Genomic DNA, 15,939 nt, shown 5'->3' with positions numbered 1-15,939 from the left:
AGTGGTTACTTACTACTTGGATCAGCTTGCTACATATTTGACCGAAGAAGATTGACTTTTGAAGCGACAACCTCCCGCGATCGACCCAATCGCGCACATGCAAGCATATACACACGCACGCACGCGGGCCTCCAACTACGCACACGTGCGCATACGCATGCACGCACGCCGATATGAGCGTCAGCAGGAACGTCACCGAATATGAACGAAATCGAAACACACAGACATACAAAGTACCCCCTCCCACCTTCCATTTCCTCCTCCCAATGCTCACGCTCGACTTGGACCAGTCCACTGGCGATTGACGTATTGGGCCCCCCTGCTTTAAAATCTGAGGTAATTCACTGACTAGCTTCGCGTTTAGCGCTGAACACCGTTGTTTGCGCATAAGCGGTGATTCAGTTGTCATCTGATTGAACACAGCTGTTGTGTTGAACAATAAGTGCTGTGCCAGGTGTTTTATAAGCTGTGCTCTAAAATGGTTGATGATGAATCTCTACATATGGTGATGACTTCACGTGTGGATACAGCTTCTTGTTACCCATTGTGACTGGGAAAATAGAAAACTAGTTACAGTTTGGGGAAAAACGGGTTTGGTAATTAGCCTTAAAAATACTTCTGTTTACTTTTGAAAACCGTTGTGCCCACTACATGATACCTTTTGCGTATCATCTCATCTGTGGTCATGATGGTCATGGCAGGCTCACCTTCCTCCCACTGGCCACCCAAGAGATGAGCTCGCAGAAACCCAAAGGCCAACTGTAATGCAGTGTTATACAAAATTAGCTGGTTCGCCGCCCTCCGGGCGGCTCATCAGCTAGTTCCTGCGGAAGGCTGGTAAGGTGGTGGTTCGCCGCCCTCCGAGCGGCTCATCAGCTAGTTCCTGCGGAAGGCTGGTAAGGTGGGCCTTCGGCCCACAAAAGTGTTGTTGCTTGGTTCAACTTTTTGTTCATCTTCATTGCTTATCGCGAAAATAAAGAGATGTTTAGCTCTAGTAAATAACTAACAATTTCATTGCAATGCTTGTGGGTAGACAACATTTTTTCGCTAAGATGCCCGCGCGATCGTAGTGAGCCACTGCCTGAGCGGCGCAGTGGCGGCGCGCAGCGGCGCGGTGAAGTAGGTACGTTTTGAAAAGGGACAGACGGACGGACAGACGGAAGGACAGACGGCGTGCGGGACGACGCGCAATATATATATAGATTTCAACCCCCTCCAATGACAGGAAAAAGCATTTCCTTTCAATATTAAGCTATGGTTTGTGCATAGTGTTTAGGCAGACCCGTAGCCAAGAGGGGGCAATAAGGGCCAGGCCCTCTCACCAAGTTACTGGAGTCACAGATATATGAAAAGTAACATTTTTTGATTGAATTTTTATTGTATTTTTATCACTTTAGGCAATGCTACAAAGTCCTTAGTATTTCAACCTATATTACGGTGACTAATTTTCATACTTTGTACCATGTTTTGTGCGAAAAACGAGTTTACGTTACTTACGCAGTGTCACGTGTCTGTATGAAACGGAATGTGCGACACGGCATAGAGTTTGGGGCTACCCTGTGCACGGTATTGTAAGTTCGTTTAGCAGTGTTCATTAATGATCACTTTTATTGTTGTTATTATTATTGTCTGCATGTACATTGTCCCAAATGGCCATAGCCTGTTCCACCAAAATTTCATTAGAGTGTTTTAGGCTACATTTTCCGTAAATGGCACCAATTCTGTTTCACAACATCACAAACAGGAAGTGCTACTTAAATGTTGATAACTTCACCACACTGTATCATATGGATTCTTAAGTGACAGTGTCTTAACCTATATTGTGTACACTTGTTTATTGGCCTATTTTATGTCTAAGTAGCAGAACTTGCTAACAGTTGTTCTGTTATAAGATAAGATATCCCTCTATCTATCTATCTATCTATCTATCTATCTATCTATCTATCTATCTATCTATCTATCTATCTATCTATCTATCTATCTATCTATCTATCTATCTATCTATCTATCTATCTATCTATCTATCTATCTATCTATCTATCTATCTATCTATCTATCTATCTATCTATCTATCTATCTACTGTATATATATAGTGATATATCAAAGTGTGTCTATGTATGTGTACACACACACACATACACACACACATTTTATTTGAAAGCACTTTTCAGAGTACTCAGACACTTTACTACAAGAACAGAGCATTCAGGATGTACTGTAGTTCATTAAGGAATTTGGATGTTATACCATGGAGAATACTATTGCAGTATTCAAGGCGGGAGGTGATGACGGCGCAAACGAGGTTTATAGCGGCGTGAAAGAAAGTGAGCGACAGAGGAGAAATGTTTTTGAGGTGGAAGAAAGCAATTTTGGTGATTTGGGTGATGTGTTGGTCGAAAGAGAGATTTTTATCAAAATGGACACCAAGGTTGCGACAGTGAGAGGAGGAGGACAGGGTGGAGTTGTCGATTGTGAGGTTAAAGTTGGAGGCTGTTTGGGTCAGGGAGTTCAGGCCGATTATTAGCAGTTGAGATTTAGTGCAGTTGAGAATGAGAAACTTTATTTACATCCAGGATTTAATATGACAGACAGGGTGGAGTAGGTTAATGGGGTGATGGATTTGGTGGAGCTGTAAAATTGTACGTCATCAGCGTAGCAGTGGGAGCGGAGACCATGATGACAAATGATTTGGCTGGGGGGTAAAAGTTAGAGGATGAAGAGAAGAGGACAAAGTACGGAACCTTGGGGGACACCTTGGGACAAGGGGGCAGTGTAGGAAGAGCACTTATTTATGTGGATACATTTTTTTTGCTATGTGGCTGAAGATGTTATTCGACTATCAATATATAGATATGAATGTTCAAGATATTCATATCTCAAAATCAACAATTTAGGTTTTGACTGCTTGAAACTGCTTGCACATGCGAATGCAACACTAAGGCCAACCAACCACAAACCCAATTTTATACTTGCCGTGGCAAGTCAACTGAAGCCAGCCAATGACAAATCAGAGGGCGGAAGCAACGGGTGCGTCACACACGGGCGAGAAGAACATAACTCAACAGATTTTGTCACCAAAAAAATGAATCATCCATCATTTTTTGAAAGTGTTTTAGAGGGGGGGGGAATACTGCACCATAGTGCAGTGTTGCGCTTGTGCTCACTTGGCAAAAATTATGACCAACGAAGCAAATCAGTACAGCGTTATGTTACAGTACACCGCGTGAAACAAACATGACAACATTGCATTGAGCGGTATCACAAATTGTGAGTGGTCCTGTCTGAAGACAGACATGATTAATAAAATTGTGTTTCTCACACAATCTGTAGGAGTTGCACAGTTACCTCCGAGCAACGCATGCATTTGTTTGTAGGGTCAGAATAATGTTGCTCCCCGTGCATTTCATGTGCCCCACTAAAGACTGAAGTGTGGTGACGGTGTCTGAGTATACTGTCGGTGTGGACATTCAGAGCAGCTAAACATCAACATTGCAACGAGATAGTTTTCACCCTTCTAGAACTGGCATTGTCAGTAAGCAGATTCAAGCCATGCTTTATATCAAAAGAAGGTAAGCAATAACCACATAATTCGTCAAAATAACATCAGAGAAGTGCAGACGCTCACGAAAGGTTTTAATTCAACATCATCTGATTGAAAATATACAGTCCAATCGTGTAGGTAGTACAGTAATACCACACCTTTGCCTAAATTAAATTTCTTCCCTCAACCTGTGAAAAGTTGAAAGAAAAAAAAGGATTTGTGATCAAAACAGGATTTTACTCTGCTTGTAATTATCCCAGTGAAAAAAAATATAACAGAAAAACAGAAGTACAACGTGTACAGTGGAATCATGCTTGGAATTGAAACCCCTTCTACATCCTCTATTGGTTCCCTCTGAATTTAAATGTGCTGTATGGTTAGAGACGGCCCGGTGGTCCAGTGGTTACCGTATTAACCTCACAGTGCGAAGGTGCAGGGTTCGATTCCGGTTCTGGCCTCCTTCTGTGGAATTTGCATGTTTCTTTTTGGGCCCGCGTGGGTTTTCTCCGGGTACTCCGGTTTCCTCCCACATTCCAAAAACATGCGTGGCAGGCTGATTGAACACTCTAAATTGTCCCCAGGTGTGAGTGTGAGCGTGGATGGTTGTTGTTCTCTGTGTGCCCTGCGATTGACTGGCAACCTGCGACCCTTGTTAGGATGAAGCGGATCGGAAAATGGATGTACAGTATGTATGTATGATTAGAACATACCAAATTTTACTCTGTATGTCATGTCTAGAGTTTAAGTGGGATGGGAAAATATGATATATAGTATTACATTTATACATCATGCATCTAAGACCTTAAGGCTCTCTGGGCTGTATAATTAAGCGCATTTATATTTATATGTAGCTGTCTGACTTTTCCTGTTTTGTCTCTTTTTACTTTCTCGACAGCGTGCGGTCGCGGTTACTACAAAACCTCTTCCCAGGATCTCCAGTGCTCTCGCTGTCCGATGCACAGCTTTGTTGACCGTGAGGGCTCCCGGCGCTGCGACTGTGATGACGGCTACTACCGAGCTTTCTCTGACCCTCCTTCTGCGGCCTGTACAAGTAAGTCTGCACTAATGCTGGTTAGCATCCATTACAAAAAGGATGGAAACCGATAAGTGACAGAAAATATGCAGTTAGTTAGTTCTACCACCTTGCCACAAGATTTTGTGTGTGAATTTTGGTCAATTAATTCTGAAGACAAGACATTTGTGTGTTCATTAATGAGAGGGGCTAGCTTGTTAGTCTGTAATGCTACATCAAATTTAAGATTACATCTCAAACATGTTTTCTGACCCACAGTTGAATACACGATTCCATTTTTTAATTTATAAGTGAATATAATGGATCTATTTTAATATATATTTTTAGAAATACGTGAGTACATAATACCAGAATTGCCAAATGTTCTGGATAGTTATTATTATTATTACCGTATTTTCACGACTATAAGGCGCTATTAAAAGTCTTAAATTTTCTCCAAAATGGACAGGACGCCTTATGGTGCGGAGCGTCCTTTATATGCGCCGAGTTCCAAAATCTGACTGACAGCCGACACGCTGTTTATATAGAGAAAAGGCGGAAGTGACTGTGAAAGAAGTCGGCCAATCAGGGAAGGGTGGGCGTGTATATATACATATATGGAGAGGGAGAGAGAGAGAGAGAGAGGGAGAGAGAGGACAGACAAGCTAGTCCGCCAATGGTGAAGGGTGGGCGTGTAAGTGGACGCCTCAAGCCATTACCAACACTTGTATAGCGTGTGGCAATGTGCATTGTTGCAAAACAACTCCGGTTTTGGTTTCTAAGAACCCCTGAAAATAAATTCGACAAAAAGACACGCCTACGAAGCTCAGTTCAAACTTAAAGCCACCGGTTATGCTTTTGGCATGCGTGCCCATCTCACAGCAGCGGTGAAAAAACAAATCAAGCAAATGAACTCTGAGCTTGCCGTTATTCCCGGAGGCTTGACTAAAGAACTCCAACCGCTGGACATTGGCATCAACCGGGCGTTCAAAGTAAAGTTGCAAACGGCATGGGAACAATGGATGATCGGTGGCAAACACAACTTTACAAAGAGTGAGAGGCAGCGCTTGTCGAGTTACGCCACAATACGCAACAACGAGAGGGAACGCGGCGTTTTTGATGGATTACGATACTTGCACAATTGTTCAATTCTTTCTACACACACACGCGCTGCCACCATGTTTCGCTCTGTTCTTTACTTTCAAATGTGGGAAAGCTTCACACGAGAGAAATGTTGACTTTGCTGTTGCTACTCCTTCTTTCCGCTCGGCAATGCGTAGCAACTCACACTAGTGATGCATTCAATGACAACTGAGATGTGCAGTCCTCTGCTTCTGATACAGAGGATGAGGACTTTGATGGATTTCTGGGTGATGATTGATCGAAAAACGTGAGAACATTGTACGATGGCTAAATAAAATACACCCGAACTCAGTTCTGCTTTCGTTGCCTTTTTAAAAACGTGTTTTTATCTTACCTGTATGTCTTGGCATGCTACCGTATGCTTCAAGCTAACGTGTTAGAGTGCGCGCATGCATGCCGTATGTTTAAGCTGGCGTATGTTTTACCACTGTAAAACTGCGGCTATTCGTACGATGCGTCCTGTGTATGTGTAAAATACAGAAATGTCACGCATTAATGAGACTGCGGCCATTAGTACGATGCGTCGAATAGTCGTGAAAATACGGTATTATAGTTCATATGTTATTCTTGAAATCCCTGTACGCTAACTCGCTAAATCCGCAGCACTAATTGTTCTGGGGAAAAAAAACCAGAGAGAATCCGACATTAATGGTGGCCTCTGGGCCACTATGGCGCTGTGTTGGGCCACCAAGATACTTGAGACGCTGACTAGTACAGATTTCACAACTGACTACATACTATGAGTACCATGACTATAAAGGACGCCAAAACCTCGGGTAAATTTCACCTTCAATGTGCTGTAATTACGTACAAACGAATTATTAGGATAAACCCTGAATTAAAAAACAAAAACAAAGAGTAATACATTGAAAGTAATTTAACCAATTGAATAAGTGAAGAGGAGCAAGGTGAATTATTTTGAAGTCAGCGTTCCTGCCCAGGCTGAGCGGCAGGGAATTTTAGCAAGGTTCGAATTATAATCAGGACATCAAAATTTGAACCATGCTAAAATTGATCGTTCAATCAAAAAATACTTTATTTGTGGGGGAAATAACATTTTCACAGAAGCAATATTCACAAATATACAGTAACATATGAGCAACAGTAGTGAAACCCCCCCAAAAGAATACAAGGACAAAAGTATTAATAGAAACTTAAATCTAATCAAAGCAGGAAGATGAATAAAAAGACGAGATGATGCCTGCTGCTCTGTAGGAAGTTATAAATACAGTCTAATTATGCTAGAGCAGTATTTATACAATTAATAAAAGTGATTAGCAACATATTATGATACACCCAGTAAGAATAGTGTATGAAACATCTGCAAACTATTAGTATGCAGCGTACGTGCGCCTGACAATGTACATCGACATCATAACTGAACAATGACAAATGACATGATTCTGGGTAATCGTATAAACAGCGTGTAAATGCTGAATATTGGTTGTACATGTGGAATAAATAGAACCGTTATTACAGTGTCTAGGAGTATTTTCATCAGGAATTGTCATTAAAAATGAATAGAGAACAGGATGCAAGATGGCCTAAACCACAGGTGTCAAACTCAAGGCCCGGGGGCCAGATCTGGCCCGCTTTTATGTGGGCCGCAAAAGCAAATCAAACATTCCAACTTCCATGATGCCTTCTAAAATCTGTCCCAGATTTTCAAATTCTCATCTTTAATAAATAAGAAGGATGTTGTAAGCATTTTCTTGTAACCAAGCCTGTCATGACAGTAACTTAAACAAAATTGGAGTCAACTGGTATTCTCGACTTCTTTATGTGGTTTCAGTCATAACGGCCCTCCGTGGGAAACGGTAACTAAAACATGGCCCACGACAAAAATTAGTTTGACACCCCTGGCCTAAACCATTGTTTTTGGTAGCCTGTTGGAGATGGGAAAGCGTGTCCCTCGGTCATATGTCTCGAGTCCCTATCCATCATTTATACACCCCCTCCCACCACCACCGCAGAGTCAGAAAATGTCATCCAGAGCTGTATTGGTACTGCGAGGTGTACAAGCTAAAGAGGAATAAAAACGAAACAGGTCCTTGTGGTGCGCCAGCATTACTGACCTCGATATCCAATAGTGCGCTCCCCAAGCCCCCACATCATGGGCCTGTTTGAGACGTAGTTACGTACATATGTAGAGTCAGGAGATTCTGGAATGATGTCTCAGAAACAGAAAAGGTTGGATGGTGTTAAAGGCATTGGAGAAGTCAAAGAACATGGCTTGGCAGTTCTTACACAACCATCCAGGTGCGAATGAGGACGTTACATTAGATCGGTGACATTTTCCTCCAACGCTGCAAGGGGCCAGTAGGCAAATGGCAAATGGACGGTTCTTTCACGTCATCACCTTGATTTTCTTTTTCTGTCCTTGGCATGCAGCCAGAGACATCCATATGAGAAAAAGGATCACTCTTTCCCCCTGAAACTGCTTAAGTAGGCCAAGTCGGTTGTGTGTGGGTGTGAGTCTCCGTAAGAGACTGCTACAGTGAGATATTATGCGAACGGCTGAATTTCATTGCATTGTTTTTTGCCATGGATCAAACCAAGACCTAATGTCACAATTGTGATGTCTGTATCTGTTTTTGGAGTCACATGAAACAATATTAAACATATATTTTTCAACAATTTGTAAAATATAACTTAAAATGACATCACCAGTGCTGCTTTGTGCAAAATATATTACAAGGACCAGGACATGGTGTTGATCGTTGCTTAATCTCTTCCCAATCATTGTTTTCATGCATAGCTTGTTTTGCATCAGATGAGGTGAATTCATTATTTTTCTTATTTATTTCCTTCAGCCATGTTGTAGTGTTGTTGGAAATGCGCAGGGTCTCCCGTTTGACTAAAAGATAAAGATGACCAAATTTGAGAAGGTTTTGGGTCCGAACTTCAAGGGTGTCCTTACAGAATTAATCGACATGCGCTACACTCGCAAACAGTTGCAACCCTTCACCACTGAGTGGGATACGGCCTTAGAATTGAAATGAATAAAGCACAAGCACGTGTGCCAGCCAGAGGAGGGTAGCGTAGCCCAAAATTGTAAAAGTACGTAAGAGTACTGTTATTTTTGAAAAATCTAACTCAATTAAAAGGAAAAAAATGTAGTCCTCCAAATAATTAGCTAAGTTACAGTGAGCATTTAGTGAAACTCCTCTACAGCGAAATCCTATTTGCAACAAGACATTTTTCACAACAGGAGGCTTTTAACTGTAGCAAATTTTATCTCAGATGTAAACACACGCACGCACACACACACACACATGCACGCACACACACACAAAACGTACAGTATGTGTGTACTCTTTATTTTCATTCCAATACGTAGTGCATAAATATGAGCATACACTTATTTGGCACTTCATATAGCCAGTGTAGAAAAAAAAAACGGAAAAGAAATTGCTAAATTTACTATCGACATTCACTTTCCCTAGTGGTTAGCACGTCAACTTCACAGTGCAGAGGTACCGGGTTCAATTCCAGCTGCGGCCTCCCTGTGTGGAGTTTGCATGTTCTCCCCGGGCCTGCGTGGGTTTTCTCCGGGTACTCCGGTTTCCTCCCACGTTCCAAAAACATGCGTGGCAGGCTGATTGAACTCTCTGAAATTGTCCCTAGGAGTGATTGTGAGTGTGGATGGTTGTTTGTCTCTGTGTGCCCTGCGATTGGCTGGCAACCGATTCAGGGTGTCCCCCGCCTACTGCCCGAAGACAGCTGGGATAGGCTCCAGCACCCCCCGCGACCCTAGTGAGGATCAAGCGGTTCGGAAAATGGATGGATGGATGGATGGATTCACTTTCACTTACATCAATTTCTGGCATGTCATGCTTCAAAGGCTGACTTTGATTCCTCCATCTTTAATTTCATTCATTCATTCATTCATCTTCCGAGCCGCTTGATCCTCAGTAGGGTCGCGGGGGGTGCTGGAGCCAATCCCAGCTGTCTTCGGGCAGTAGGCGGGGGACACCCTGAATCGGTTGCCAGCCAATCGCAGGGCACACAGAGACGAACAACCATTCGCACTCACACTCACACCTAGGGACAATTTAGAGTGTTCAATCAGCCTGCCATGCATATTTTTGGAATGTGGGAGGAAACCGGAGCACCCGGAGAAAACCCACGCAGGCCCGGGGAGAACATGCAAACTCCACACAGGGAGGCCGGAGCTGGAATCGAACCCGGTACCTCTGCACTGTGAAGCCGACGTGCTAACCACTGGACTACCGGGCCGCCATCTTTAATTTTTATTACTTTTATATTGTCTTTAAGCGTCAATGCATTTCTTTTCTTAACTCCTTGGTCTGCAAAGGTCCGTTTCGTAGCCATTTGAGCAATGTTACGTTTGTGCTGTGTCTAAAACTAACAATGACAAATACTTCCTGGACTTGTGTGCATGTGTAAACCAGTGTGGTGGTTGTTGTTGCTGTTTCCAAACGAAGCAGAAGAGGTCACTGAGTTTGGATTAGATTTTTGCGGAATGCATGTTTTCATTGTAGTGAGTCTTGTTGCGAGGCAAGAGCAGAGAAAAATATTTCGTATAACGGAATGGGGATTTTTCGTCATAGGGGGAGCAGAAAAGTAGGAATGGCTTTCATGTATGCATTTTTTCACACTAGGGGGTATTTTCGCCCATGTAGGTTTCGTTGTAGAGGAGTTTCACTGTAGTAGTTTTATTTTTTTCACGACCATTCAGCTCACCGTATTAAAAGGCGCAGTGTCAGTTTTGCTTTTGTGGTATTTGTGGACTTAATACATACACAAGAGGCACTGCATTATTGGATGCAGGCATGGTACAATGTATGCTAGCTTAAAAAAATATGGTAGCATGCATGCTCGCTAGCATGCGTTTTTCAAAAGGCAACGGGAGCAACATTGAGTTTGTGGTATTTTATTGAAGTATTTAAAAATATACTCACATTATTTTTGGATCAATCCTCATCCAGGCATGGGGGAAAGAAAACATCCGGTCTCTTCACATATACCTCACTCAGCCACTCTCTCATTTTTTCCTCGTCCAGCCGGCCTTTTTTGATTTGCCTTAGTGAACACTCCAGCTGGAAACTTTTCTTTCGGTACAGTCTTCTTTCTCTTAAAAATCACCATAGGTGTCAGTTTCTGTCCATTGCGAAGGCTTCCAAGCACAACAGTAAAAGCCGACTTTTCATATCGCTACAGTGCTGTTCCCCTGTTTTTCGACTGTGTGGTTCACCGGGAAGTCGAAAGTGAGCGACACCTCATTGCTGATGTGGTTGGGCTGGATGTGTTTGTCGGCAATCTTTTTACGGCAGCAGGAGCGGAAGGTGGCCAGCTTTTTCTTGTAGTCTGCCGGAAGATGCTGGGCCACGGTAATCCTAGTCCACATGGATGGTTGGCACCAAGACAATCCTTGAAAATGTTGAATTTTAAATTCTTCTGCAAGTGTTTTGCCCTCAGTCGAATGGTGACCGTAGATACGCTTCTCCCAGTTGTCTTTTGATCGTGAATCCATTGCTCCAGTTGGTCTTCCAACCCGGGCCACCTCGCCTTGTTTCCACGGAAACTCAGCTTTGTCTTCTTGACTCGGCGAAGCTCATTCTCCTGCTTCCTCCACTTGCGAACCATGAATTTGTTTATCTTAAATTCTCTTGCGGCTGCTCGATTGCCATGTTCCTCCGCGTAACTGATCCTTTGAAATTCGAACTGTGCTTTGCAGGCGTGTCTTTTCATACGTGCCATTTTCCGAGATCTGAAGTTGTTTTTCCCAATGCATTATAACCTCCTACTGGTGGGCATGCCTTTAGTGTCCTCTTTCATGCCCACCCTTCCCCTTTAACATCCGCATACCTCCCCCAGATACATCCGCCTTTCCTCGTTATAAGCAGTGTGTCTGCATAACATCAGATAGTTAAGCCGAGCGCTCATCGAAGTCACACAGCAAAATTCATAGATTTTGGAACTCAGCGTGTAGATTAGGCGCCCCGTCCATTTTGGAGAACATTTAAGACCTTTACATGCGCCCTATCGTCATGAAAATACGGTAGCCACTTTGAAAACCTTGCTTCTGTGTTAGGCCACAGAGACTTTGTGTGTGGTCATGTGACTTCTTGGCTCTGGTTAATTGGCGAAATTAAGTAAAACGTTGCGAGTGGTTGATGTTAGATATAACCTACATGGACTAAAAAACAAAAGTTCTGAATGTCAGTCTGAATGTTTTTGAAAAACCTATTATCAAGGATCAAAGATGACTGAGGTAGAAGTCCAAGTTCAATTTAGTACTTGGTTCTTTTATGTAACACATTTCTCAGGAATTCTTCCAGGGATTATCTGACTCTTTCAGCTATTCTAAATACCGTATTTTCCACACTATAAGGTGCATCGGAGTATCAGGTGCACCTTCAATGAATGGCCTTTTTAAAACGGTTTTCATATACAGCCAAACCTCTGGTTTTGAATGTCTCTGTTCTCAACCAAATCGGTTTTTGACCAAAAATTTCCAATTTTTTATGCCTCGGATTACAACCAAAAATTGGTTCTCAACAACACTAAGCGCACTGCAATGCGCCACTTGACTCCTCTTGCCTTCCTTACACGAGGAAGTGACGCTTCCTCGTGTAGCGTTCCATTGTGAGCAGATGTGTTCAGTAAAGACTTTTTTTAAAAAGAGTGTGGTTTCGGTTTTCGAACAGCCTTCTGGAACGGATTATGGTCGAAAACCGAGGTATGACCATATCTCATTACAGAATAAAAGCTGGGGTTGTGTTATGCATCCACCAGATGGAGATACGCTAAAGGAAATACAAATCAATACAGCTTTATTTATACACAGCCCTGGCTGTGCTTGCATTATTCAGCCACTAGATGGAGCCACACTCAATAAAATACATTACGATACAGCTTTAAAACGCTTTCCAGAAAATTAAAAATACTACGTCCAAGAAATCAAAATATTGATCCACGTATATGGCGCATCGGATTATACGCCGCACTGTCGGCTTTTCAGAAAATGGAATGCTTTTAGGTGCGCCTTATAGTATGGAAAATACAGTATTTATTTACATGAGATATTGAATGAGATCAATAGAAGCACTTTTTTGGCCACAATTTAAAATCCAGGTGTCTTAATTCCATGAGTTTGTCAGAATACCACATTAACTCATTGAATACCACCCTTTTTCACTGGAGCAAACTCCTCAATCTCACATTTTAATGAATTTTGACTGATTTGCAAGGCCCGCAGAATTTTCTGTTCTACAGCTATTTACATGCGACCTGTCAGACGAAAGGTGAGATGCTCTTCTCTCAGCAGAAAAAAACAGTTTCTTTCTATCTTTCTTTTTTCGTTGGCAATCAGCATTAGACAATTGCTAAGTTTTATGAAAAAGGCCGAATTTTCTTCAGAAATCCAGAGAAAATTAGCTTTTTGTAAAAGCATTAATTTTATGCACCATTTCAAGTTTGACACTATTTTTTGCTCTTATAACAGCTCAAATACCTCAATAATGTGTTCCTCCTATAAAACAACAACACAAAAAATGTTTTATAGCAAAATAATTTGTTTGCACATAACAAAACTATTGAACGATGAACGAAAGTGCAAATTGAACAATGGTGGTCTTTTGCACCACTGCCACCTGCTGGCCATTTCTTTCAGTCAAGCCTGCTCCTTCAGTGAGAAGTTGCATCAGACTCTCTTGCACCCTCCCCCATGAAAAAACGTGATTGACACCTTTAGACATCATGGGGAGGCGGGGACTATGCGTTAATTGACGTCAAAGGCTTTGAATAAGTTAAGCAACTAACACTTATGGGTACTTTACACCCTATTATTTGAGCCTCACTGATGTGCATGCTTTGAGATTTGGTTTTGTCAATCAGCCATTGCTCACCCCAAATCATCTACAGTATATCCAGGTCAAAAGCAAGTATAGCGTTTGTCACCGTAATGGCCAGGGGCGGAGCTAGGTGGTTGCGGAGGAGCGAGTGCCCACAAAGATTACAAGAACGATTGTTTTGATTGTTTTTATTCTCGGAGGCAGTTCTTCTAAGCCACGGAATTACACTTATCAATGAGTAATGCGTATATATGTACTGTATGTTATATAACACCCCACGGCAAAGTATGGGCTGGGGGCCACATCTGGCCGCCTCACTATCTCTGACTGGCCCTCAAAAGAGACCATGTAGTCATAGTAAAATACACTGCTTTTTTTGCTGTACTTTTATTTTATGGGCACACTTACAGACATTGGTGTCAGCAAAATAGTAACCAAGAGCTACGACTTGTTTGCGTGGTTGCCAGCTCAACAATGTTTTCACTATATTTAGTGACTAGCCCGACCTATCTAGCAAATATTTTTCCAAAAAAGAAACTCGAAACATGACAACACTGGTCTTAATGTGAAGAACTGTCTCATTTCCTGGACACAAGAGGATTTGGACTGATAATACTGTATTGTACCCAAATCTACAGTTTCATAGACCAGACATTTCAGGTCAATTAAAAGTCATTCTTTTATTATTATGCATCACTGCCAATCGGAGGGTTGGGGTAACGGGGACATCAGTCGTCATTAGTGGGGGTGGATATGGGTGTGTGGGGCAATTGAGACAGTGGACCATCACGTGCCTAAATGTAATAGACAACAGAGGGTGGGGCATTTGCTGCCGTGGGTGGTAGGGGGGTGTGAATAGCGGCTGTCACTTGCCTAAACATAATAGACAATGGAGAGGAGGGGTGTTTGTAAGGCGGAAATTATTTTCCCGAAAGTCCCAATGGCCAGCACGCCAGTGACTGTCAGTAAAATTGTACTTCCCACTTATCTACACTGTATACATTTGAGAGTCCTTACTAGGAACGTTATGAGTGTTTCCTAATTTTAAACATGTGTGTAGGATTTTATCAAAACAAGTCAATATGCTTTTTCTCAATACATTAAAAATAGTGTACAACAAAACTGAGTTTAACATGTTGGGTTGGCCCCTCGGCAAGCTTTTCAGTTTCTCATGTGCCCCTTTGCAAAACTAACCCCGCCCAATGCTTTGCTTGGTTGTGTAATTTCAGACTTGATTGGTGGGTAGACACTCCAGAAGATAAACTATTCATATACAAGCAATTAGAAGATAGATTTACCATATTTCCTATCAAAAGAACATCTGATCCTACAATTAATTAATTTCTGAAGAGGTTTTCACAGCTTTATTTTATTGTTTTATGAATTGTGACTGATCATTTATTGATGTCCAAGGGAGAATCCCATTAGTGTTGAATAATACTGCATTTGAGTCAAGATGGTCAAGGAAACTGTAGTCATCAATTAAATCTGTGCAATTTTTTTTCCCCAGTCTCGATTTTTTTGCCATTAAAAATAAGTGCTCTATGTCAGAACAAAAATCAATCTGATGGAAGAAAGGAAAACGCAAGTATGACCGAGGGCCTTGCAATACAGAGGAAAAAAAAACATGCACTTCTTCACCCGCCATTATTTCAGTTCTCAAACACACTTGATGAAACCATACATTTATGTAAATCTGTATTTAAATTTGAATAGGTGCAATTCATCCTCTGCTGTCGTCTTAAAATTTTGGGATCGTTTCTGAACATTTTATCCTTCCGTGCATATAAGTCAGGGTAAGAAAGAATCACCGTGACTCCTTTCCTGTGCTGGCCAGAATAGATCTGTAATTGAAAATAAATTTACACTGCTTGATTGGCAGATCTTTTTCAGGATTGTTAATCTCCCAAAGCATTGGCCTTAGGAAAATAGCAAACAGGGTCTCCGGTGCTTTGGGATTAAAAATGTGTCAGGGAGGATTAAGTAGAAACCAAGACGTTATGTAGGGACATGAAACTCCAAAACCCTGCTGCATTAAAATGGATAAAAGCCAGTGGAAAAAGAAACGGTTTTGTTTTGCTTGTGTAAGCCATTCCTGTAGAAAACTCTGTGGCTGAAATGGAATGGCCATTTCTCCATGGGCAGGAGAGCGTAGACACATCAGAGACTAGGTATCGATCATGCAAAGACTGTGGGCAGTGCTTGTGTCAGCAAGGAAGCCATGAGGAATTCCACCTACCCCAGCTGACTTTAGGCAATTGGCGCACCTAAACCCTGAAGTGATCACGTGTCAGTCACAGGGCACTCTCCTTATATAAAGAAATTGAAACGTTTATTTGACACGTGGTTGACGGAGCGGGAAAGAAAAACAAAACAAAACAACAAAGCAAAAAAGACTGAAATGCAAAGTGAACATGCAATG

At 42.0% G+C, this 15,939-nt stretch overlaps 1 protein-coding gene across 8 annotated transcripts in view; it reads left to right on the top strand.

Moving 5' to 3' along the window:
• Positions 1-15,939, top strand: part of epha7 (eph receptor A7) — an 84,043-nt gene that overhangs the window by 17,968 nt on the left and 50,136 nt on the right. For all 8 annotated transcript variants that reach the window (XM_052052133.1, XM_052052129.1, XM_052052132.1 and 5 more), the window contains exon 4: positions 4,438-4,593. In XM_052052133.1, coding sequence (XP_051908093.1) covers positions 4,438-4,593 — 156 coding nt within the window. The remainder of the gene's footprint in view (positions 1-4,437; positions 4,594-15,939) is intronic.

Source organism: Hippocampus zosterae, chromosome 19 (assembly GCF_025434085.1).
Source record: "Hippocampus zosterae strain Florida chromosome 19, ASM2543408v3, whole genome shotgun sequence".
Taxonomy (NCBI): Eukaryota; Metazoa; Chordata; class Actinopteri; order Syngnathiformes; family Syngnathidae; genus Hippocampus; species Hippocampus zosterae.
This window is presented reverse-complemented; position numbering and strand designations above follow the sequence as displayed.